The sequence below is a fragment of the Pelodiscus sinensis genome, chromosome 28 (assembly GCF_052426305.1).
Source record: "Pelodiscus sinensis isolate ZL-2025 chromosome 28, ASM5242630v1, whole genome shotgun sequence".
Classification (NCBI taxonomy): Eukaryota; Metazoa; Chordata; order Testudines; family Trionychidae; genus Pelodiscus; species Pelodiscus sinensis.
In genome coordinates, this window is record NC_143079.1 from 11835207 (window position 1) to 11860253 (window position 25047).

Genomic DNA, 25047 nt, shown 5'->3' on the forward strand with positions numbered 1-25047 from the left:
TTGCCTTTCTAATCTTGCCTCTGATCGGCCATACAAGTGCCTTTGATCTGGTAATACAAGGTCCAGGGACTAGCAGGGTTCCTTGCTGTTTGATCCTTGCCTTGGGTACGCCTTAGGGCAGCTCTCTTCAATTACCACCTGTAGACCAAGCACCAGGAGGGCATTTGGAAATAAGCCAATCCAGGTGACTCTTATCAAGAGGTACAGCGTAAAGTGGCCTCTGCTAGGGTGCAAGACACAAAGGTACTTACGTGACAGGCCACCAAGGATCCTGTGTTCCACCCAATCAGGATGATGGGCTTGTGGGAGAAATGATTGTGGATCTGGCCAAGAAAGAAGGAGGAGTGAGAGGAACGAACAGTGCTGGGCAAGCACAGGGCAGGTAATGGGCATTAAAGGCAGACACGACATGCCCATCTCAGACGCCCTCACACTTACCTCCAGCACTTTGCCTCTGACTGCACCAATCATGTGTTCAAGACACTGCAACACTCCCACCCCAGAGCCATTATTCAGCAGGTGGGTGGCAACAGGGATCACCTGGAACACAAGCCACATGAATTGTAGGAGTGCCACTGTGGAGCAGTATGTATCGCGGATAGGGATGCACCCACTGGGGCAAAAATACACAGTCAGGACTCGGGGCTTTCCTGCTATTCCCCTACCAATCGCCCCAGTTCTCCTGGCTTCCGTCCAACAGAGCTGATGGAGCCATTGCATTGGAGCAGCACTTCACCCAGGCAGAAGACAAGCTACCAGACACCAAATACGCCCTTTCCCGATCTGTTCCTACTGGAGAATCCCTGCCTCATACTCTTCAATCCACTCCACTGGACAATTCCTCTGGTCCCTTCTAAGCTGCAGATGCAGAATTCTGAGCTAGGACACAACGTCTCCTACTCAAGCCCACGGCAACACTGGCAGGGACAACTCCTCCTGGAGGACCAAGCAGTACGGGCCTGAGCGAAGCTGCTCAAGGAGAGGGCCTCTCTGCTGAAGCCATCAGCACCATGAAGCATTGTTGGACGTTTGCCAGCAGCTGCAGGGGCCCAGAAGCCAGGTGAACAGCAGTCACACTGCCCTAGAAAGGCTACTGGTATGAACATCCACTCATCCCTTCCAAGACATGCAGAGTTACAAACCTTTCCCAGGCAGGAGAGCTGTGACTGCCAGAACCGGTGACGGCGCGAGGTGGGGAACATAGAACTGGAGGGTCCAGAGGATGCAATCAGGATGAGCGGAGAACCAGGCAACTTGCCCTACAAAATTTGCCACAACAGAAAGATAAGGGAAACAGCTTCCTTTCCCTCAGGCATGCCCCTCCCCAGTCTCCTTGGCAGGACAGGACAGGGTAGGAAAACCACCAACAAATGCACCAGTCGCTGCCCCCGCCCAACCCTCCCCCAGCTGTGCCGAGCACAGAGGAGCAAGCGAAAAGCTGTGTGCAAGGTAAGAGTGACGGTCACTTAAACACACAACCAGTACTGCCACCAGCCAAAACATGCCCTCGAGCACTCTCTGCCCTAGGTGCAGAGGGCATGAGATGGCCAGCAGGAGGTCAGAGCACCTGTGCTGCACTGAGAGCAAGCCTTACTAGCTAACCGAGCTATAGGTGACCGACAAAAGGACAAGCCTAGCCCAGGTGTCCTAGAACAGGGACTAAACACCTCCCCAGGGCACAGGCTAAAAGGAAAGCTAGAGACCCTGCCTTGCTCATCCTGGAAGCAGGTGTCATGGAAGACGTGGTCTTGCACGGTGCTGCATTCTAGCACAACACTCTCATCTGTGGAGTCTGACAGTCCCTGCTCACAGGGCGAGTCACACAACACACACCTAGCAGGGAAGGGCAGTGCCAGATAAGGAAGGCTGCAGAGAGAGAAAAGGCAGTGTGGAGACACTGGCTCTGAAGGAGGAGAAAGAGGGCTCTCTGAAGATAGGAAGTACTGGGGGTAGGGACACCATGACAGAGATCATGATGCTGGATGTGCCAGAGGGAATGGGATGGAGAAGTGGAGAGGACTGGGGAGAGCAAGTAGACTGGGGCACCAACCAGACACTGAGCTGAGCTCCTCACCCTGCACACTCAGGGATGTACTCACGGGTTTATTATGTGACAAGACACCCACAGCTGGGTCCCACGGTCTCTTCAAGAGGAGGGAGAGCGCCTCGGCCCCTGCTGCCCCTGTCTTTGTGGTGGACGAGAGCAGCATCCTGTCAATCAGGGTGGGGATCTGAAACCAAAGGCCAGACCATGAATGAACAAACTTATTAACTACACGCCCGATATTCAATGGGATCTTCCTTCAGAACTGATTTCACTGTCTACAGCAGAACATGGAAAATTCTGCTAGCTTCTCCCCGGCAAAGGGAGAATGCCCACTTGGCCCTCCCCTTCCTCCCCCAGTGGTACAAGCAAGGGGCTGTGGAGGAGATGGCCACCAGCAATTCCAGTTCCTTTTGTCAGCAGAGACTCACTCCTCAGACACTGATGAGCACCAAGTGTCAACCCAACACAAGGAGAGTCTATGTGCGGCGTCTGCACATGCTTTTGTCTCAACATGCAACTGCCATCTCTGGACAGCTCCACTGGCTTCTCCTTATCCAGATACACACAGAGCTTAAAACCCAGCATGCATTTCTCCAGCCTCATGAACAGACAGTGGTGCCTGCTCCGTCCAGTCAACTGGCACTGCACTTTGCTTTAATCCCATGACATCATCTCATTGTAACTGACACAAAAGCCTTTTCCTTTGCGCCGCCTGCTGTCCGGCGGACCCCTTCCCTCTACTCCACTGATCCACCATTTTAGCTAGAGCAGTCAATTAACCACAGTTAACCCAAGCAAATAACACAAAACAAAATAATTAGATTAAAAAAAATCAGTCATGATTAATTGCAGTTTTAATTGCACTGAAACAATACCAATTTAAATTTATTATAAATGTTATGGGTGCTTTTCTATATTTTCAAATGTATTGATTTCAATTACAACACAGAATGCAGAGTGCTTGCTTTATATCAGTTTTGATTTAAAATATATGCAAAGATGAAAGAAAGACTAGTTTTCATTTCACATCATACACTATCATAAAAGTGAAACTTCCACATGTAGACTGTGTTATATAACTGCACTCAAAAACAAAACAATGTAAAACATTAGAGACTATAAGTCCACTCAGTCCTACTTCTTGTTCTGCCAGTCGCTAAGCCAAACAAGTCTGTTTACAGCTATGAGAGCTAATGCTCCCAACTTCTTTTTTACAATATCACCTGAAAGTGAGACCAGGGGTTGGCATGGCACTGCTGTAGGTATTTACATGGGTGCGGTAGGTACCACTACAAGGTACTGGCGTGCCAGAGATTCATTCACATGCCCATTCCTGCTTCAACTTTTTATTAGTGCAAATATTTGTAACTAGAAATAATAATCAGGGCTCTCAATTAGCTACAGTTAACACATACAATTAACTTACAACAATTCATGGTTTTTTTTTTAAATGTTAATTGCATACCAAGGCGCCACCCCTGGGGTGCTGACGCATGCGTCCAGTGCAGGGGTGCTTCTCCTCTTCCCACCACCCTCCTCCACTGCTGCTCCCATTGCTTCCTCCCATCCATGGAGCTGCCCCTGGCCAAGATGCTCCAGACCAGGAACTTGCCTCCTGTCTGCTGCACAGAGCAGGGGTGGGGGCAGCAGGGGGGCTAATGTCTGGGTGCTCCCTTCCTTCCACATAGAATCATAGAATAATAGGACTGGAAGGGACCTCGAGAGGTCATCGAGTCCAGCCCCCCGCCCTCAAGGCAGGACCACGCTCCATCTACACCATCCCTGACAGATGTCTATCTAACCTGTTCTTAAATATCTCCAGAGAGGGAGATTCCACCACCTCCCTTGGCAATTTATTCCAATATTTGACCACCCTGACAGTTAGGAATTTTTTCCTAATGTCCAATCTAAACCTCCCCTGCTGCACTTTAAGCCCATTACTCCTTGTCCTGTCCTCAGAAACCAAGAGGAACAAATTTTCTCCTTCCTCCTTGTGACACCCTTTTAGATATTTGAAAACCGCTATCATGTCCCCCCTTAATCTTCTTTTTTCCAAACTAAACAAGCCCAGTTCATGAAGCCTGGCTTCATAGGTCATGTTCTCTAAACCTTTAATCATTCTTGTCGCTCTTCTCTGTACCCTTTCCAATTTCTCCACATCTTTCTTGAAATGTGGCGCCCAGAACTGGACACAGTACTCCTGCTGAGGCCTAACTAGTGCAGAGTAGAGCGGCAGAATGACTTCACGAGTTTTGCTTACAACACACCTGTTGATACAACCTAGAATCATATTTGCTTTTTTTGCAACAGCATCACACTGTTGACTCATATTCAACTTGTGGTCCACTATGACCCCTAGATCCCTTTCCGCCATGCTCCTTCCTAGACAGTCGCTTCCCATCTTGTATGTATGGAACTGATTGTTCCTTCCTAAGTGGAGCACTTTGCATTTCTCTTTATTAAACCTCATCACTGCTGATCCGGGGCTGGAAACAGAGGGAGCCTGTCTGCTTCTGCTGGCTGAAAAAGCATTCAGGCTCCGGAGTGCTCTGCTTAAAGAGACAGCGTCCCCCCAACACCAAATATATAAAGAAGTGACAGTCTATTATTGCTTAACAGTGGAAAACAAACCGCGATTAATGGCAATAATTTTTTGGATTGTTCAACAGCCATAACTTTAGACATTTACAGCAGAGAGATCAGCTCTCTCAGACCTGCTCATTTTTCTGCACCTCTAATATTTATTGTAGGGAAGTCAGTTTGTATGATGAGTGGCTATGCAAAATTACATTTTCTGTTGTTATTTTCCTCTTCATTGAGGAATGGACCTACCTTGTCCTTGGTCTTCCAACATCATCCCCCCCTCACTCTGATACAAACTATAGATCTCAAGCCCTTTCCAAAGTAGCTCAGTATCATTAGTCCCATTTTATTTATGGGTAAACCGAGTCACAGATGGATGATGTGACTTGCCCAAGGCTATCCAGCAGACCCGTGGCAGAGTAAGGAAAACAAACCAGGTTCCCAGTGCAGCACTTCCGAACAGCCCTCTATTTCTCTGAATCACTTTAATAAAAGTTTAGAAACTAATATGTTGCCCATCTATAACAACTCTCATCCCAGGAGCTCTGTGAGCTTTACAAACCTAATTGTTCGTGAATTGCTTACAACCTCCATGTAAATTATTAGTCCTCTTTTACAAATCTACCTAAGATAACAGGGTGCCCCACATGCTATGCTGTACCCCTCCCAACCCCTACTGTGGCAGGGAAAAACTGTTATCCCTGCACATAGGGGAGCTAAGGCACACAGAAGTTAAGGAATTTGCCCAGGGTTGTACAGAAGCCTATCAAGAAAGTGAGGAAAGGAGAGGACGCTAGCCTGGTACTTGAGAGCCTGGGTTAGCTAACCCAGGCTCTCAAGTACCAGGCTAGCGACCTCTCCTTTCCTCACTTTCTTGATAGGGCAACAAGGCCAAGAGAGGCTAAGTGACTTGCTGAAGGTCATGCAATGATACAGCAGTACAGCCAGAGAAAAACTAGGAGTCTCCCCTCCTTACCCTGTGCACAAGGCTCAAATTCCCCAAGCTGGTACAGTGGGGAAGGGAAAGAGAATGGGGGGGTGGGAAGTCCCCCAGTCACCCAGAAAGGAGATAAATGTCCCATCAGTTTCTCCTGAACAAACCATTTGATGAGAAAGTAGGTAGTAAGTGAAAGCCAAGTACATCCCAGAACTCATTGTGTGTATCACCTTTCCCTTTAGTGTCTGCAGAGCATCCAGGTAAGCAGCCAACATAGGTAAACTGAGCGTCTCCACCAGTGTGGTGTGAAGCCACTGGATCAGCTTGGTGTCCCAGTTCACGCTGGCCAGAGCTTGGCGGACCCGCCGGGCGCATTTGTCCACTGCTATCCTCCTCAGCACTGGCTCATTGCAAGCCTAAAAACAAGGGAAGCAGGCCACATGGGTATAAGGAAAGTGAGTAAGTGTGCAAGGGCCACAGAGAATCCACAGGGGCAAAACTTGCTGCTAAAGCCTCTCTACCCCTGGTCATGAACATGGACCAATCCTCCTCCCACTGAAGACCATTTTCTAATCCATATCAAAGTCACAAGGCTGTTTATGGTGGAGGCTGTAAGAGCTAAGGACCTAGACTGTCCTGTGTTTCATCTGCTGTTGCCAGAAAGCACTATGTGCAAAAGGAGGAAATGCAACTGCTGCAGCTTGTAGAGGAGATGAGAGAAGACACATCTTACCCCTTCGTTAGCCAAACGGGCCAGTCGGTCAGACTGCAAGGCTTTAAGGATCTTATTAAATAGCTTGTTCTGAGCCATTGTCCAACCCGACCTACAAAGGGAAACCGAGAGAGTAGTTTAGACAGGACATCAAAGGGTTTAGCTCAACGTTACATTTTATTACTCCTAACTCTTAAAACAATGCAATAAGGGTGCAAGTAAATAAGACTGTGCAGTTGATCATTGGTGCTTCTGTTAGCATCCAGGAGTTAATGGCTCGCAGTCCTGTGTTCAGATTCACTAGAACAGAATACTAGAACTGGAAGGGACCTTGAGAGGTCATCAGGTATAGACTCCCGCCCTCACGGCAGGACCAAGCTCTGTCTAGATCATCCCTGACAAATGTTTATTAACCAACTCAGATTCCACAACATCCAGAAGCAATTTATTCCAGTGCTTAACCACCCTTACAGGAAGTTTTTCCAAATGTCCAACCCCAACCTCCCTTGCTGCAATTTAAGACCACTGCTTCTTGTCCTATCATCAGAGGCCCAGGAGAACAGTTTTTCTCCCTCCTCCTTGTGAGTTGAAAACTGCTATCACATCCCCTCTGAGTCTTCTCTTTTCCAAACTAAACAAACCCAATTGTTTCACTCTTATCATAGAACCACAGAGCTGGAAGAGACCTCACAAGGTCATCAAGTCCAGCTGCCTGCTCTAGACAAGACCAATCCCAACTAAATCAACCCAGCCAGGGCTTTGTCAAGCCGAGACTTAAACAACTCTAGGGATGGAGACTCCACTACTTCCCTAGGTAACCCATCCCAGTGCTTCACCACTCTCCTAGTGAAATAGTTTTTCCTAATATCCAACCTGGACCTCTCCTACCACAACTTGAGACCATTGCTCCTTGTTCTACTATCCGTCACTACTGAGAACAGCCTCTCTCCATCCTCTTTGGAACCTCCCTTCAGGAAGTTGAAGGCTGCTCTCAAATCCCCCCTCACAGGTTGTGTTTTCTAGACCTTTAATCATTTTTGTTGCTCTTCTCTGGACTTCTCCAATTTCTCCATGTTTCCTGAAACATGGTGCCCAGAACTGGACATAATACTCTGAGAGCTAATCAGTGCAGAGTAGAGCAGAAGAACAACTTCTTGTGTCTTGCTTACAACACTCCTGTTAAGCAAACATGATTCTGGGATGCATTTTTTTGCAACAGCGTCACACTATTGACTCATGTTTAGCTTGTGGTCCACTATGACCTCTAAATCCCTTTCTGCCGTACTCCTTCCTAGACAGTCGCTTCCCATTCTGTGAGAGAGAAAACGGATTGTTCCTTCCTAAGTGGAGTACAGTAAAACTCCACTGGTCCGGCATCCAATGCTCGGGCACTCCTGATGGTCCAGCACCATCGGGAACCCAGAAGTGCTCCGGGCAGTCAGACAACTGGAGCTGCTCTGCGCCCGGCTTTCCCAATTCAGCCACTGCTGAAACTGACCAGCAGCTGAATCGGGGAAGCCGGGGGCAGAGCAGCTGGGGTGCTGCCGGGTTGGTCCCGTAGCGCTGCCCCTCGGGGTGTCCCCAGGAGCAGCTGGGGTACTGCCAGGTTGGTCTCGCAGCGCCAAGGGGCAGCGCTACTGAACCAACCCAGCAGCATCCCAGCTGCTCTACCACAGGCGTCCCTGATTCAGCCGCTGCTGAAACTGACCAGCAGCGGCTGAATCAGGGACGCCTGGGGCAGAGCCGGACTATCAGAAGGGGGGGCTATGAGGGGTCTGAGGTGGCACTCCCCCCTGTGATGGCGCATTGGGGTTTTCCCACCTCCTGCACCCCCGTAGTGGCACAAACAGACTGCACCAGCCAGTAGAATAAAGGGAGTTTATTGCTTCTCCAGGATACAGCACAGCACAGATGTAATCTGGTTACAGGGCAGGCCTAGGATGCCTCAGCCCCCCTTGAGATGGGGGAGACTGGGCCCCTAAATTCCAGCCCCTTTCCCTAGGCTGTCTCCTCCATGCCCCCAGACAGAAACTAACTCACCCCCTCGTCAGACAGGTTCAGAAGCCCCCTTGCATAATGACTCATCCCCTGCCCTGCTGGGCTGTGCTGCAGGCAGCAGCCAGTGAAGGTCACTCACAACCCACTTCCCAGCATAGCAACCAGCAAGGTACCCCCACTACGTCACACCCCCACCCCACCCTAGGCCCCTCATAGCCCCCCCTTCTGATAGTCCGGCATATCTGATAATCCGGCACCCCCTGGGTCCTAAAGGTGCCAGATTCTCGGAAGTTTACTGTACTTTGCATTTGTCCTTATTAAACTTCATCCTATTTACCTCAGATCATTTCTCTACTCTGTCCAGATCATTTTGAATTATGACCCTATCCTCCTAATCGCTTGCAGCCCCTCCCAGCTTGGTGTCATCCGCAAATTTTGCACATGTACGCTCTATGCCAGGGGTGGGCAAGAGGCTGCCAATGGGCCGGATGCCAAGCAGCCAGCAGATGCCTTGCTGGGACCCTTAAGCACAGCTCAGCGATGCCACTTTAAATGTGGCTGCTCTATTCTGGGAGCAAGGAGGGAGGCTTTGTGCTGTCCCAGCCGCCAACAAAATCTCTCAGCTCCCATTGGCCAATTTCTGAGCAATAGCAGCTGAGATATTTTGCTGGCAGCAGGTGCAGCCAACGAAGCCTCCCCCCTCCCTCCTCCCCTTCACCCTGCCCAGAGCAGAGCCAAGTGGAGCAGCTTGCGACTTGCAGCCTTCAGGTTCCTGCAGGGCTGCTGACTAGGAGCTGTCTAGGTGAGCACCTCCCAGCCAGAGCCTGCCTCTGGCACCCCATTCCCTCTCTCCCCCAACTACCTGCCCCAGGCCAGCACCCAAACTCTCTATACTCCTTTTCCCCAGGTCACAACTCCCTCCCAGACCCTGCACCCTCCCCCCCGGCCAGAATCCTCCCCTGCACCCATACTCCCTCTCTGACCCTGCACCCCATTTCCCTTCCCTTAGTCATTACCCAAATCCTCTGCACCCCCTTCACCCAAGTCACAATCCCCTCCTAGAGCCCTTCCCCCAGGCCAGAATCCTCTCCTACACCCATACTCCCTCCTGGACTCTGCACCCCAAGCCCCTGCCCCAGATCACAACCCCCTCTTCATCCAAACTCCCTCTCAGACTTCACACACCCTCCTGCATCCCAGTCTCCTACCCCAAGCTTCCTTCTGCACCCAACCTCTGTCCCAGACCCTAAACCCCCTTGGAAGAAATGCAGCCCTTGACTACTTGCCAAAATCTTGGAGTGGCCCTCCATTAAAAGTTATTGCCCACTCCTGGTCAATGCCATTGTCTAAATCATTGCTGAAGATATTGAACAGAACCACTCCCAAAACTGATCCCTGTGGCACCCCATTCATTATGCCCTTCCAGCCTGACTGTGAGCCATTGATAACTCCTCTCTGGAAATGGTTATCCAACCAGTTATGCACCCACCTTACAGTAGTCCCATCCATGCTGTATTTTCCAGTTTACTGATAAAAGTGTTATGCAAGACTGTATTAAATGCTTTACTAAAACATTTGGCAGCTTCTACATAGGTATGCCATGTCTACCGCTTCCCCCTTATCCACAAGGCTTGTTATCCTATCCAAAAAGTTACCAGGTTGGTTTGACATGATTTGTTATTTACAAATCCATGCTGTTACTGATCACCTTATTATCCTCCAGATGTTTGCAGATGGATTCCCTAATTATTTGCTCCATTATCTTTCCTGGTACAGAAGTTAAGCATGCGTGTTGTGTTCTCAGCGCATCTCTCCAGCTGGCCATGCCTGCTCCATGCACCAAGAGATCCCTGGCTTGGAGCCATTCCGAGGTGCTGGACCTCACCAGCGTGTGGGGAGAGGAGGCCATCCAGTCCCAGCTGTGCTCTAGCTGCAGGAATTACCTTACTTATGGTACATCTCTAGGGGCAGACCCAAAAGGGGCCATGACCAGGATGCACTGCAGTGTAGGGTCAGTGAAGGAGCTGTGAAATGCCTACCACAGATTAAACCGCCGCTCTGGTGCTGCGCCCATTACCTGCAGGTTCTACAAAGAGCTGGATGACATACTTGGGAGTGACCCCACCTCCACTCCGAAGACCCCCATGGATTCCTCAGGGGCTCAGGGACCATCTGACACTGGAACAAGACAGGAGGAGGAAGTTGTGGCAGAGTGCGCTCAGGGCAAGAAGGCCAGAGCCAGAGGAGGACTCGGCAGCCATAGAAGCTTGCAGCAGAAGCCATGCAGCCCTTGGAGGCTGTGTGGATGATGCACCTGGTAAGTGGGTTGGGAAAGCACTTGAGCTACTTGCCAGGTGCAGGAAGGTTACAGAAAGGAGGCTGGGCTCTGTGTGATGCTGCTACCAGTGGGGGATCGGCAAAAAGACCATTGACACAATCATTTACGCCTCGGTAATCTGCCTCACAGATCTCATCAAAAGCGACACCCTTTAAAGCAACGTGGTATTTGACCCCAGCAGGTGACATTCCCTCGCACTGTGCCATCAGCGAAGCCTCCGTGGGAGCGGGGTCGGCTGGAGCAGCCCCTGTCCGTGGAAGGCCCAGTCCGGCTCAGCTTCCCTGCCACAGGTTACACACTGTGGCTCCCGAGGAGCCGGACCAACAGGGGCTGTTGGCCCGCTCCTGGGGAGGCATTGGGACAGGCTCTGCAGTACAAAGCTCAGCTAACCTTGATACTGCAGAGCCTGCAGTGTGTGTAACCACTACGATTTTTAGCGATTACATGGTTACCTTTTTTAATGACTTTTTACATCCCTAGTCAAGAGACACTGAGATATTACACAACCAGGGACAAAAGCCCATAGATAGATGGGGGGGGGCCTGCTTCTAGCTGATTTCTAACCCCATTCCTTAGCCAAAGATCCTCTTTCCTTCCTAACAAACAAAACACTGGCAGAGAAAGCATTTACCATCAATGTTTTAGGAAGAAACAAAGAGTTACTTGCTCCAGGCTGCAGACCAAATTGCACATGCAAAACTGAGGAACAGTATCTTACACACAACAGAAGAGTGTCTGCTTCCTCCGGGTACAGTCTGCAGATGATCTGAAGAGAAAGGCCTCTGAAATGGGGACCAGACAGCTAATACATAGAAGAGCAACTGAAAGCTCTTCCTAGAAATATTTTGCTTGACTGAAGAGTGACGGAGGAAGAGAGGAAAAGGGGCTCGGACAACTGGAACTTTAATACTCCCCCCGCTGCGGCTCTGCGAGGGAAGTATTTTAGGAGTTATTGCAGAGCCACAGAAGGGAGTAGCTCCCGGTACCTAGCGTGAGCCGGGACTGAGCCGGGCTACCTACCTGCCGGCTCCTGAATTACTTTTCATGAAGAGCCGCAGAAGGGAGTAGTTCGACCTGGGACAGAGCTAGGCTGCCTGCCCACTGGCTCCTAAAATACTCTTAGTGCAAAGCCACAGCAGGGGTAACTGTTGGACATGGCACAAGCCGGGACTGAGTGCTTGCAGTGCTAACCCTTAGTGATTCATCGTGTAGTCGACACAATTAATGAATTACATGCTTTTAACATCCCTACTATCCAACACACATTACTTAACTACAGCCTAAGCCTGTGTATCACCCAAGACAGCATTACAGAACAGACGCTGGCTTTAAGTGAGAAGTGCAAGCCTGCTTAATTTCTGCAACTGAGTAACACTTTGTCCTTTTATAGCTCTTTTCACATCAGGATCTCCAAGCATGTGACAAACATTAATTCTCCCAGGCAAACAGAACCCAGAGACGGCATGGACCAGGGGCTAGGGCATGGACAGAGTCAGGAGACCTGGATTCTCCTCTTAGCTCTGCCTCTGACCTGCTATGGGAACCAGGGCAAGTCATTTCCCTTCTTCCTCAGTGTCCCCTCCTACCCTTTGCACTGCTCTAGACTCTTTGGGATGGGAACTCTCTTACCTCCATAGACAGTGGATAGCACTACGGAGTCCAATCTCAGTTGAGGACTCTTCCAAGGTAGTGGATTCTAACCAAGAGGATTCCTGAATCCCAACCCTCTATCCCAACCCTGAATCCCAATGCCTCTATGCATTACCCTTTTCAGGATGCTTATTTTGTTTCTCTTCCCAGGTAATAAAATAGCCTCTCACTAGGCACCGCAGCACAGAAACACCCAACAGTAGCCTACACACATTACCTGCTCATGTGCTCCTCCCAGTCATCTGGGGGAGGAGGGGCATCGGCATCCGTGCGGGCAAAGATCACGTGGCGCTCACACTCGTTCATCACACTGCGTGCTTTCTGGTTGTCGTAGAGTGGGACAGGCATGGGGGCGACAGTTTCCACATCGAGGGGGATATCGGCCTCACTGAAAGAAGAGCTGGGATTTCAGAGAACAGGTCTCTGCCCTATCACAGGACCTTTACAGCAGCAGGTTTCTCAACGCAAACCAGGAATTGGATACACACTGCCCTGGGAAGCCTGAGCAAGATGGACAGAGACAACACACCAGTGCCCACCTGTCTGAAAGCACATGGCTCCTCCAAGTTGATTTCATTCTCCACCCCACCCCATCCCCCATCAGTATCCAAAACACAGCCTGAGAAGCTGCTGCCACTGAAGCAGAAGACAGAATTGCTCTGGTTTTCATGGTATTTGTAACCCTGTTTTACACCCAACATCTCTGCCTTGGGACCAGTCTACACCACAAAATGAAATGTCTCCTGACAGGGTTACTTGCAGCTTGTTGTGCTGATGAGCCCTGACTAAGGTTTTAACCATGTCTCACAACCCACTGCAGTCGTAGGCATGGATCCCGTCGCACACAGCTGAGCATCTGCAGGACATTCCAGTTAGATCAGTGGAACGCCATACATGCTTGTGGATTTCAAAGCCCCATTGAGGCCTTCAGTTGTAGCAGTTTGGAAACAGTTCCCATACAGCATAAGAACACAAATACAGCCATAACGAATCAGACCAAAGGTCCACCCACCCCACTATCCTGTCTTCTGATGGTGCCAGTGCTCAGAGAAAATGGAGAACCGGGCAATTTCTCAAAGAATCCATCCCCCTGGCAGTCAGAAATTTAGGGACACCCAGAGAATGGGGTTGCATCTCTGACCATCTTGGCTAACGGCCATTAATGGACCGACCCTTCACAAACCAACGTACTTCTTGTTTTGGATCCAATTAAATGTTTGGCATTCACAGAATCTGCTGCTAATGAATGCCGCAAATTAACTGTGGATTGTGTAAAGAAGTACTTAACGTTGTGAGCTTTTTTGACTGTCATTGTAACTGACTGGATGTTTTCAGAGAAGTAGCCACAATGACCTCCAGATCTCTCTCACGAATGGTAACAGCTAATTTAGATTCCATCATTCTGCATGTATGTGCACTACTTTGCACTTATCAGTATTACATTTAATCTGCCATTTTACTGCTCAGGAACCCACTTTGTAACTCTCTGCAGGCAGGACAGAACTATCTTGAGTAATTCTGTATTGTCTGCAATCTTTGCACCGTGCTCTTTATCCCTTTTTCAGATCATTTGTGAATATGCTGTACGGCACTCGTCCCAGTGCACATCCTTGGAGGACACTATTTACCTCTGTGGAAAGTGACCATTTACTCCTATTCTTTGTTTCTTATCTTTAGTCAACTGATCCAGAACTGGACCTTCCCTTTTACCCCTTAAATACTTACTTGCCTAAGAGCCTTTGGTGTGGAGCCTTGCTAAAGGCTTTCTGAAAATCCAAATGTATGTCCTCAGCCGAATCACACTTGTCTATATAATTGCTGACCCCTTCAAAGTATTCAAAGACTGGGGAGGCCTGATTTCCCTTACCAAAGCTGAGTTTCCCCAATTTCATTGATTTGTCTGATAATTCTGCTCTTTACTATAGTTTCAATCAATTTGTCCAAAACTGAAGTTATGCTCACTGACCTAAAACTGCCAGAACTGCCTCGGGGCCTCTCTTAATAATCAGCTTTACATTAGCTATTCACCAGTCATCTGGTACAGAGGCTGATTTAAGTGATAGGTTACATTAAAAAAGTAGTTGTGCAGTATCACATTTGACTGCCTTCAGAATTCTTGGTGAATACATCTGATCCTGGTGACTTCTAACTATTTATCAATTTGTTCTAGGGTCAGTTCAATCTGGGACAGTTCCTCAGATTTGTCATCTAAAAAAATAGCTAAGGTGTAGGAATCTCCCTCATATCTTCTGCAGTAAAGACCAATGCAAAGAATCCATGGAACATGTTTACAATTACCTTGTCATCCTTGAGTGCTCCTTTAGCACTTTGAATGTCCGACAGGCTTCCTCTTGTCTGACAAACTTCTTTTTACACTTACTTGTCAGACACTCTACTTTCCTCAGTAGGATCTGAACTCCAAATTTTAAAGGATGCCTGTTTGCCTCTAATGATCTCTTTTTGCTTTGCTATATAGCCATAATGATAATTTTATTTGGTCACTGCCGGATTATCCTGGCTCAAGTATTTGGGCAGTGTTAGGGGGATGAGCTGTGGGAGATGGAATTCAACGGGAAAGAAGATCCTTGACATGCTGTTTGTCTATTGTCGTCTTGCCGATTTACACTAAGTTTTTCAGGACAAGGATCTTCTTATGCATTTATATAGCTTCCAGAACAACAGGGTCTCAATTGTGACTGGGTCATTTCACCACCACTGGAATAAAAGCAATAACTAAAATCTCAGCTGCAGGACTGAGAAGTGATTTTACCACTGTTTACAGCTAAGCCCATTTGTTCAAAATACAAATTATTGAGATTCCTTGGGGCATTTGTTTAAATGCAATGTTTATTTCTAATGCTTTACCCTTTAGCTTAAGTAGCACCAGAGACTCAGCAGAAGTTACTGCATCTTGGAGCAATGGAGGAGAAAACATCTCACCTGTTTTCTTAGACAAGATGCATTGCTTCAGGTGAGTAAATTTATCTCACACATGAGCTGTGTTCTGAGAGTCCTGCATCATCTGGGAAGCTCTCCAGTTTGTTGTAAAGCAGGCTTTTTCTGTCCATAGCCTTCGCGTATAGCCCATCCTGCCACACAAGGCCCCTCACACAAAACCCAGATACTCAGAGGAGCATGGGCAGCACAATGCAGTTTTGTGAATGGAATTTGATCTTATAGGCATTCTGGGACTCACAGGCGCCAAAAAATAGGGAGGTGAGCATGACTAGATAGTGCTTACAGATAAGCCTCATTTGACCGTTGCTTGACCAGTCTTAGGGGCAAGGGAAAAAGTAAACATAGGGTAATAAAACATAATTGTCTTACACTAACTATGCCCCATCTGGTCCTGTCCACGAGGGGATCACGCATACATCACGAAAATTCCTATAGGGCAATATTGTCATACTACCTCATCACTAGCCTATCAGGCCCTGCCAAATGCAGACCCTAGCATGGCAACAGACACCGAATTTTTGTATAAAAGACCCTCTACCCCTTTGTTCGACGGAGGTTCCGTGTATTGAGGGCACGTGTCTTTTTTTTGCCCGGCTAAAGGATTGATCACCCTGAGGCTGCCTCTCCACCCTTCGAATCAAATATAGGGGTGCACGAGTCCTGAGTATGCTCCGAGTTCTAGTGTGTCTTTATGTTGTTATCGTTTCTGGATTTGTAAGTATTGCTTAAATTTATTAATTGATGGTTTAGTTAATAGTTAAGCTGTATTAATTATATCCTATAATCCTGTGAAGTATAAGTAAGTCATATTAATTGTATTGTATAGATAGTGTGATTTTGTGCTATGTGAAAGGGTTAAGCTTTAGCCCAGGTATTAGTGTTAGAAGAAAAACCTTTGAGTTGTCAACTTGTAACAGTAAAAAATCAATGACTAACTCCACCAGCTGTCCTAAAGTGACATTGGAGGGATTGGCTGTGGGTGGTTCTTTTATTATCATTATTTTGGCTTTGTTTTTTGTATTTTTCATTTGTATGCTACGTTGTCTTAGGCGAATTAGGGATAGTGATTTGATATAAGTGAATTGTAATCAAAGAATTGTAATCAGTTGGGTATAATTGTGCCCAAGCTTTTCTACGCTGTAAAAGTACTAAGCAATTGCTAGTTTAAACACTTACTTGTTAATTGCTGGTTTTGACCACTTAATAAATATCATTTGTTTCACCATCATCCAGTAGTTTTCACTGGGTAGTCGGCTTTAACCCTTGAGGCTCCCATCACATCACCGAACCAAGGTGTAACACAGTTCTACCTGATAGTCATAAATTCAGGCCTATGCAAATGAAGTGCGGATTAGTATTTTGCCATGCTTCATTGGCATAATTTATTCAAGCTGTTTTTGCACAAGGGGTTTTTGCGCAAAACTAAGCAGTGTGGATGGTTTTTTGCGCAAAAAACCCTTTTTGTGCAAGATCCTTATATCTCGCAGAATGCTAATCCGCACTTCATTTGTGTAGGCAAAGCCGGCAGCGTAGACAAAGTCTCAGAGTTTAAGACCAGAAGGGACAACAGGCAGTCCCCTAGTTACGCGGATCCGACTTACGTCGGATCTGCAGTTACGAATGGGGATTTTCTCACCCCGGAAGACTGGAGCGGCGGGACGCCTGGTCCCGCCGCCCGCCTCCTCCGGGGCGAGAAAAGCTGCTCCCCGTCTCCCTGGTCTGCTGGGGGAGCCAGCAGACCAGGGAGACGCTGAGCAAAGCCGCGGAGGACCCGGCCGGACCCGCGGCGCTTCCAGCTGATCTGGAAGCGGCCGCGGGTCCGGCCCCGGGTCCTCCGCCGCTTTGCTCCGCGTCTCCCTGGTCTGCAGACCAGGGAGACGCTGAGTAAAGCGGCGGAGGACCCGGGCCGGACCCACGGCGCTTCCAGATCAGCTGGAAGCGCCGCGGGTCCGGCCCGGGTCCTCCGCCGCTTTGCTCTGCGTCTCCCTGGTCTGCTGGGGGGGGACGCAGCTAGTGCCCCCCCCCCCAGCAGACCAGGGAGACGTGGAGCAAAGCCCGGGGCCTGTGGTAGAGCAGGTGGGGCGCTGCCGGTTTGTCCTGCAGCACCGCTCCTTGGCGCTACTGGACCAACCCGGCAGCACCCCAGCTGCTCTGCCCCAGGAGTCCTGTTTCAGCCGCTGCTGATCAGTTTCAGCAGTGGCTGAATCAGGACGCCTGGGGCAGAGCAGCTGGGGTGCTGCTGGGTTGGTCCAGTAGCGCCGAGGAACGGCCGCGCTACTGGACCAACCCAGCAGCACCCGCGCTGCTCTGCCCCAGGCGTCCCCAAGTTAGCCGTTGCTGAAACTGACCAGCGGCTGACAACAGGAAGCCGGAGGCAGAGTTGCTCTGCCCCGGGCTTCCTGGAATCAGCTGCTGATCAGTTTCAGCAGCAGCTGACTTGGGGACACCTGGGGCTCTTAAGTTGAATCTGTATGTAAGTCAGAACTGGTGTCCAGATCCAGCCACTGTTGAAACTGATCAGTTTCAGCAGCGGCTGAATCTGGATGCCAGTTCCGACTTACATACAGATTCAACTTAAGAACAAACCTACAGTCCCTATCTTGTACGTAACCCGGGGACTGCCTGTATTAGATCATCCTTTCTGACCCCCTGTTTAACACAGGCTAGAGAAGTTCACCCAGCTGCTCCTGAATTGAGTCCATCTTGTCTTGATCTGAAGACTTGGGAGATGGAAAATCCATCATTTCCCATGGTAATTTGTTCAATGGTTAATCACCCTCACTATTAAAATGCATCTCTTGATTCTAACTTGAATTTGTCTGACCTCAGCTTCCAGCCATTGGCAGTTCTTCTGCCTTTCTGCACTAGATTAAAGAGGCCTTTACAGTACCTGCTATTTTCCCCATGAAGGTATTGATGATATCAATGTCACCTCTCAATTTTCCTGTTGATAAAACTGAGCTTTCAGCCTCCCACTATTAGGTATTTTTTCCAGACCTTGAATCATTTTTGTGACTCTTTTCTGCACTTTCTCCATATTTTCCAACATCCCCGTAATGATTCAAATATTAGAACTGGATGCAGCAAATCAGTCTCACCAGTGAAGAAGAGAGATAAAAATCACCTCCTTGCTCCTTCTCTCTACTGTACTTATTCATCCAAGAGTTGCATTAGCTCAGTGGCAAGCAACCTGTAGGCTGCATCTGGGTCCATCACGGTAATTCGCTTACAGGCCATGAGACAGTTTGTTTATGGTGAGTGTCCACAGTCACAGCCCCAGTGGCCGTGGTTTGCTTTCTGAGAACTACCAACCTCCCCACCTTTTGCAGAGGCAGGCTGAGGCCTGGTCTGCACTTGGAAATTTTACTCTAACTATAGTCCTCAGTAATCACATGAGCGCATATGATGCTGGAGACAGGGAATGACCCAGCTGTCACTATCAGCTGAAGGCAGTCAGACTTCTCAAATGCAGTCAGCATTTAGCTAGCTCCCAAGCCCAGCAACCATGGTCAGCCATGGTGACATTCTGTAGTGTAGACTGGGTCTGCAAAGTTATTAGCTCATGCCCAGTTCCTCTCTAAGGCTACGTCTACCCTGAAGCGCTAATTCGGGATACCAGAGTATCCCAAAATAGCTATCCCACATCTTCACAGCAAGATGTGGGATAGCTATTTCAAAACATAACAGACTCGCTATTCCGAAATCCCTGTAAACCTCATTCCACAAGGAATAAGGGACGTTTCAAGATATTCTGAAATTTGGCGCAAAAGTACGAACTAAGCTTATTTCAAGCTATGGTGCTATGTAGACACACCCTAAAGGTTTTGTTTAGAATAAAATATAGCAATATGATGTTAGCTCAAACTACCCAACTCAACCTAATTAACTGCTTCTAAAAGTGTAATCAAAACAAAGCCACTGTACTTACATGATTAGCTTTTTCTAAGCAGATTTCTACACTTTAACTGGACTTACTGAATGTTTCAGGCCTTGTCTAGACCAGAATGTAAAGGTATGATGTTCGCATTGGAGCTAGGCAGGAAACAATTTTCCTGACCCAGGAAAATTTTTGAGATTTTGAAAAATACTCTCATCCTGAATCTAGAGCTGTTTCAGAAAAAGGCTGCTTCTTCGCAGAATGAGGATTACCAATGCCGGAAAAACCCCTCTGTTCTTTTGATTTTCCTGAGGAAGAATGCAATTGCATTGTTGACATTCCTCAAGTTTTGTTGGAAAAACAGTTGTTTTTCTGACAAAACTCTGTAGCATAGACATACCCTAGGTGAAAATTCAAAATCTGGCAAATGTACATAAATTGGAAATGCAACAAATGCCTCCAATCAAGTCAATTACAAAATTTAATTTCAATATCTAGTGAAAGAGCAGAAAATTAATTTCACCTCTGTATTAGAGATGTGACTGGGTAACAGTTAACCACCTCTCCCTCTCCCCATCTTTCCCCTTTAATCAGTTAACTGGTTAAACTTAATATTTAACCAGTTAACTAATTAAATGGGATTTTACATCCTACTCTTTACTTGGCACTGGTAAGACCGATGCTGGAATACTGTGTGCAGTTCTGCTGCCCACAAATCAAAATGGGTATAGATAAACTGGAGAAGTCCAAAGAAGAGCCACAAGAATGATTAAGGCTTAGAAAGCCTGTCTTATAATGAAAGACACAAGCAGCTCATCTATTTTGTTTAACAAAGAGAAGACTAAAGGGTGACTTGAGTACAGGCTGAAAGTACCTATGTGCGGAATAAATATCTGATAATGGGCTCATCAATGTAGCACAGTTGTTTTCAACCTGTGGTCTGCAGGCCCCTGGAGGTCTGCAGATGTCTTAAATTTCCAAATGGGTCAGCACCTCCATTTGAAATGTTTAGGGGCCTGCAAATGAAAAAAGGTTGAAAATGAAAAAGGCTGCAAATTTTCAAAATGGAATTCTCACAATTCCAAAACATTGTTTTAATTTTTTTTTTCAAAAGGGGAAAGTCTAGCAGCAACAGTTTCAATTTAGAAATATCAGTATATCTGACATTTAACTGAAAACTTCAAACCCAGCTCAGTTAGTGTGTGTTAATGCTTTAAAAATTGATTCTAGACAAAGCAGGTTGCCCTCTAGGGGAGAACTTCTACAGCTTACATGGTCAGGTACAAATTGTCCTGTTTAGAGAACTGACAGATGAAATTCAATGTTGACAAATGTAAAGTAATGCATATTGGAAAACTCAACTTGGCACATAAATGGAGTCTAAATTAACTGGTATCATTCAAGAGAACTTGGAGTCATTGTGCATACGTCTTTGAAAACATCCCCTCAGTGTGCAGCAGCAGCCAAAAAAGTGAATAGAATGTTGGGAATCATCAAGAAAGGGACAGATAAGACAGAAAATATCATAATGCCTCTATATAAGTTCATGGTAAGCGACATGCAGATGTGGTCACCCCATCTTGAAACAGATATATTGACATTGGACAAGGTACAAAAAAAGCAACAAAAATGATTGGGGTATGGAACAGCTTCCACACGAGCAAAGAAAAGACTGCGTCTCTTCAGTTTGGGAAAAGAGACTACTACCGAGAGATATGGTAGAGATCTATAAAATCATGACTGGTATGGAGAAGAAAGTGTTATTTACTCCTCATAACAGAAGAACTCAGGGTTACCCAATGAAATGAATAGGCAGCAAGTTTAAAATAAAGGAAACATTTCTTCATACAACACAAAACCAGTGGAACTCCTTGCCAGAGGCTGTTGTGAAAGCTAGGACTTTAACAGGGTTCAAAAAAGAGCTGGATAAATTCGTGGAGGACAGGTCCATCGATGGCTATTAGCCAGGACGGGTAGGAATGGTGTCCTCTGCCAGTGTGTGTCAGAAGCTTGATCATTCCCTGCTCTGTTCTTTCCCTCTGGGACACCTGGCATTGGCCACTGTCTGGGCTAGAAGGACCTTTGGCCTGACCCAGTCTTTCCATTCTTATGTTCTTATGCTGGGGTTTTAATATGTTACCTACTGTGTTGAAAAGCACCTTGAAAGCAGATACAGAAAGCAAGAAAGCCATCAGAGCATAGGAAAGGAGTATCCAAAATATGTGTGAATCCAAAGCAAATTAACTCAGAAGCACTAGAAAGGGCTTTGCTCACATGCTGCTGTCTTGGTGCCTCCTGGGGGTGACGAAAAGCATCCGTGCAGGCCGGGCACTGCTGGCGTCAGGGTGGGCACTCCATGGCTTGGCATAGCTATGGTCCAAGAAGACGAGGTCTAGCTCTCTCTCATGGACGGAGAGCTGGAAGAGCAACGAGGTTCCCATCCTCCTGGCTGAAGTCTGGAAGTCCCGCTCAGTGCCTCGGTAGGTCATGTCTTCTGGGTCGTCCCAGCATCTAGCGCCAACGTAAATGCCTCTTCCGGCTCCTCATCCTGGCCTCCTTGCACTGGGACAGGACAGGAGAGGGAGGGTGAACATGCTGCAGGAAAAGGGCCCTGCTGTATTGACCCAGCCCCAATAAAGCACAAAACAGGACAGACCCCCCCCCTCGCCAGACAGCCTGGGGCCCCTTAGCGTGTGTGCAAACTGCTCCAGCCCCAGAATGCCCCCAGTCAGGGCCCTCCTGCTACGAACCGGCACCACCACCACCCTGCCCCCCCCAAACCCTCTGCCCCCCGCTCCCATCCAAACCCCCCGCTCCCATCCCCCACCCTGCCCCCCCAAACCCTCTGCCCCCCGCTCCCATCCAAACCCCCCGCTCCCATCCCCCACCCTGCCCCCCCCAAACCCTCTGCCCCCCGCTCCCATCCAAACCCCCCGCTCCCATCCCCCACCCTGCCCCTCCAAACCCCCCGCTCCCATCCCCCACCCTGCCCCCCCAAACCCTCTGCCCCCCGCTCCCATCCAAACCCCCCGCTCCCATCCCCCACCCTGCCCCCCCAAACCCTCTGCCCCCCGCTCCCATCCAAACCCCCCGCTCCCATCCCCCACCCTGCCCCCCCAAACCCTCTGCCCCCGCTCCCATCCAAACCCCCCGCTCCCATCCCCCCAAACCCCCTGCCCTGCCCCCCGCTCCCATCCCCCACCCTGCCCCCCCAAACCCCCTGCCCTGCCCCCCGCTCCCATCCCCCCAAATCCCACCCTGCCCCCCCAAACCCCCTGCCCTGCCCCCCGCTCCCATCCCCCCCCCACCCCGCCCCGCCCCGCCCAGGCGCGCCGCAAGGGGGGGGGAAGGACCGGGGGCAGGGCATGGGGGGGCAAGGTCCGGGGGGGGCTCTGGGAGGTACTGGGGGGGCAGGGCGCTGGGGGGGGTCCGGGAGGGCACGGGGGGTGCCCGGGGGGTCAAGGTCCGGGGGGGCGCTGGGGGGTCCTGGGGGGGGGCTCCGCTCCGCTCACCCGGGGCCAGCTCCGCGCCTCAGGCTCTCGCCGTTCCACCAGGCCTCAGCCGCCCGCCCGGCCCCGCGCACTGCGCAGGCGCCGCTCCCGCAAACCCCGGAGCCCGGACGTCGGAGCGGAGCGCGCGGCGCTGACACATGCCGGAGAGCGGATCGGCCCCGCGCGGAGCGGAGCTGGGCCAGGAAGGCTGAATAGGGGAGCCTTGTCGCAGCGCAGCCACGGGGCCTGCTGGCCAGCCCTGGTGCCCCCCCCCCCGTGTGAGCCGAGCTCTCTCCCAGCCCTGGTGCCCCCCCCCCGTGTGAGCCGAGCTCTCTCCCAGCCCTGGTGCCCCCGTGTGAGCCGAGCTCTCTCCCAGCCCTGGTGCCCTGATCACACTGGTGCATGAAACTCCGGGTGCACAGAGCCCCAGTCACTTAAACTAGTATCTTGGTTTCAGTGAGTTAAATTCCGGAAACCCTGGTGTTCCTGGCACCACCGCCGATGGCGAAATAGGCAAATACTGGGGTAGGGCCTCCCCGATGCCAGGGTGAGTGCGGGGCAGAATCCCGATCCCTGCTCCCACCGAGGCTGCATCGACCCCCCCCAAGCCGGGGGATGTGGTGCAATGCAGGGGATAGGAGAGACCCACAAATACATGCAACTGCAAACAGCGCTTCCATGAAGGGATCCCATCCAGGAGGGTCTCTTGTATGTAGCACTCTGGAATGGTTACTTGATGAAGGGTTAAGAGTGTATTTTAATTATAAATCGGCTTAGAAACACTGGTTAAGAAAATGTACAACCCTGAAGAGCTCTATCATGTATTCCAGGGGTTCCCAAACTTTTCAGAATCACACCCCCTTTTTGATTTTTGAGAAACCCTCACACCTGCCCCCCCAAAACTTGTTGAGCAAAAAAAAAAGAAAGGAACTGACCAGGCCCAAAAAACAGTCGTGGCCCCTTTGATTCCCAGGACCTGTGTAAAAACAAAGGTACCAATACTCCAGGTGTGTGTTCCAGTGGACACCCAAGCCAGGAAAAATAGAAAATACTGGACATTTCACATAGTATTTTCTGAATTTTTTTTACCAGACTGACCGGGCTCTTTCTTGGGTGGGGCGGGGGGAAGTTGACGGGGGGGGGCTGGGTTGCCTTGCGCCCCCCTAGAATCTCTTCACACACCCCCGGGGGGGCATGCCCCCCAGTTTGGGAATCTATGATGTATTCCATAATATATTTCATGTTGTATTCAGCAGGACAGCTGACTAATCCCTTTACTACAAACTTTTTGCAAATAAACCTCTGCCAAACCTCAGGGTATATCAAAACACATGTAACTGACATTTTTTATTCACAAGTTTAGTGCTTTCAGGAAGGTACCATCTGCTTGCCCAGTCTTCACCACCTGGCATGCAATGGAAAACACGCTCCATTTTCTTCAGAAAGACAATGCAGAAGAGTGGGTGGGGGGGTGATATCATTTGTTTCATTTGGGCTCAGGGATTTGGGTGGAAGAGGATGAACAGGGAGTGGGAGGGAAGAGAAGAAGACAGTGGAGTGAGGGCGTGGCCTGGAGGGGAGCAGGGGTCGAATGTGTGTTGGGCACAGGGAGAAGATGAGGGTAGGAAGGTCACCTCCCCAGCAGAAGCTTCACCCACCACCCTGCGTTCAGTGTTTGCATAGGTCCCCCAGCAGCCTCTTACTCTGCTTAGGGAGTTTCCACAAGCTGCTGAAATAAGCAGCAATTGGATCTTTGTTTGACCCTGCTACCTCCAGGGTTCTCACACATTAGGCAAGTCTTACACTGCCTATGTGGGCTAGGTACATTTCCAGGGAAGGAAAGGACACCCAACGATTATTAGTCTATCATGTCTCCAAAACCTTATCAGTGACTCATAACACAGAACAAAACTTCATGTTAAGAAAGAGGGTGATTTGCCCACCAATTACATGTAGCCAAGTCTGGAGGGTAGCTTGGCCATTGTTTAACAACTCAGATCAACACTACATGATGTCTTAGGTCAAAGTGAAAAAAGCATTGTACCCAGTGGAAGCAGCAGGCTGAATGCAGACATCAATGTGGGAATTTGTTCAAGACACCAAAAAATGTCCAGGTACTACCAATAGCCAAGGCAGTCAGCACCTCAGGTTTTATCTCCAAAGCCATAGCATGGGATCAAACAGCTGACCCTCGCTGATCTATGAATGGAAGCCTCTTTCTTTCCTATTATGGCATCACTTCCTAGATGCACTATTTGGCCTTTTCCTCTATGTGATGTCATGCCTCACTCTGATCTACTTCCTGGAAACGGAAAGTGCATTCCGTACAGACAGGACTTCCAGTGAGACAAAGCCACAAAGCGGCATTCGGAGGTAAGCTGTAAACACATGAGTTACTGCTACTAACAGCCCACTGACAGGACAAAAAACAGGGATGGGCAGAGTAAAGGGGAAAG

General features: G+C 49.2%; 2 protein-coding genes across 10 annotated transcripts in view; one reads left to right on the forward strand and one right to left on the reverse strand.

The window, feature by feature from the left end:
* KANSL3 (KAT8 regulatory NSL complex subunit 3) overlaps positions 1 to 22753 on the reverse strand; it is a 73295-nt gene extending 50542 nt beyond the window's left edge. For 7 of the 8 annotated variants that reach the window (XM_075910942.2, XM_075910941.2, XM_075910940.2 and 4 more), the window contains exons 1-9: positions 22613 to 22753; positions 21375 to 21662; positions 12483 to 12653; positions 6301 to 6391; positions 5798 to 5983; positions 2100 to 2231; positions 1143 to 1259; positions 439 to 540; positions 252 to 323 (exon numbers count right to left, since the gene is read on the reverse strand). In XM_075910942.2, coding sequence (XP_075767057.2) covers positions 252 to 323; positions 439 to 540; positions 1143 to 1259; positions 2100 to 2231; positions 5798 to 5983; positions 6301 to 6391; positions 12483 to 12653; positions 21375 to 21589 — 1086 coding nt within the window. In that variant the 5' untranslated portion in view covers positions 21590 to 21662; positions 22613 to 22753. Of the gene's footprint in view, positions 1 to 251; positions 324 to 438; positions 541 to 1142; positions 1260 to 2099; positions 2232 to 5797; positions 5984 to 6300; positions 6392 to 10354; positions 10456 to 12482; positions 12654 to 21374; positions 21663 to 22612 lie in introns of those variants that run through there. The other variant, XM_075910943.2, reaches the window with a different exon arrangement.
* Positions 22754 to 24901: 2148 nt separating this feature from the next.
* FER1L5 (fer-1 like family member 5) overlaps positions 24902 to 25047 on the forward strand; it is a 63643-nt gene continuing 63497 nt past the window's right edge. For both annotated transcript variants that reach the window (XM_089773884.1, XM_089773885.1), the window contains exon 1: positions 24902 to 24964. The gene's annotated coding sequence lies outside the window, so the exon portion shown is untranslated. The remainder of the gene's footprint in view (positions 24965 to 25047) is intronic.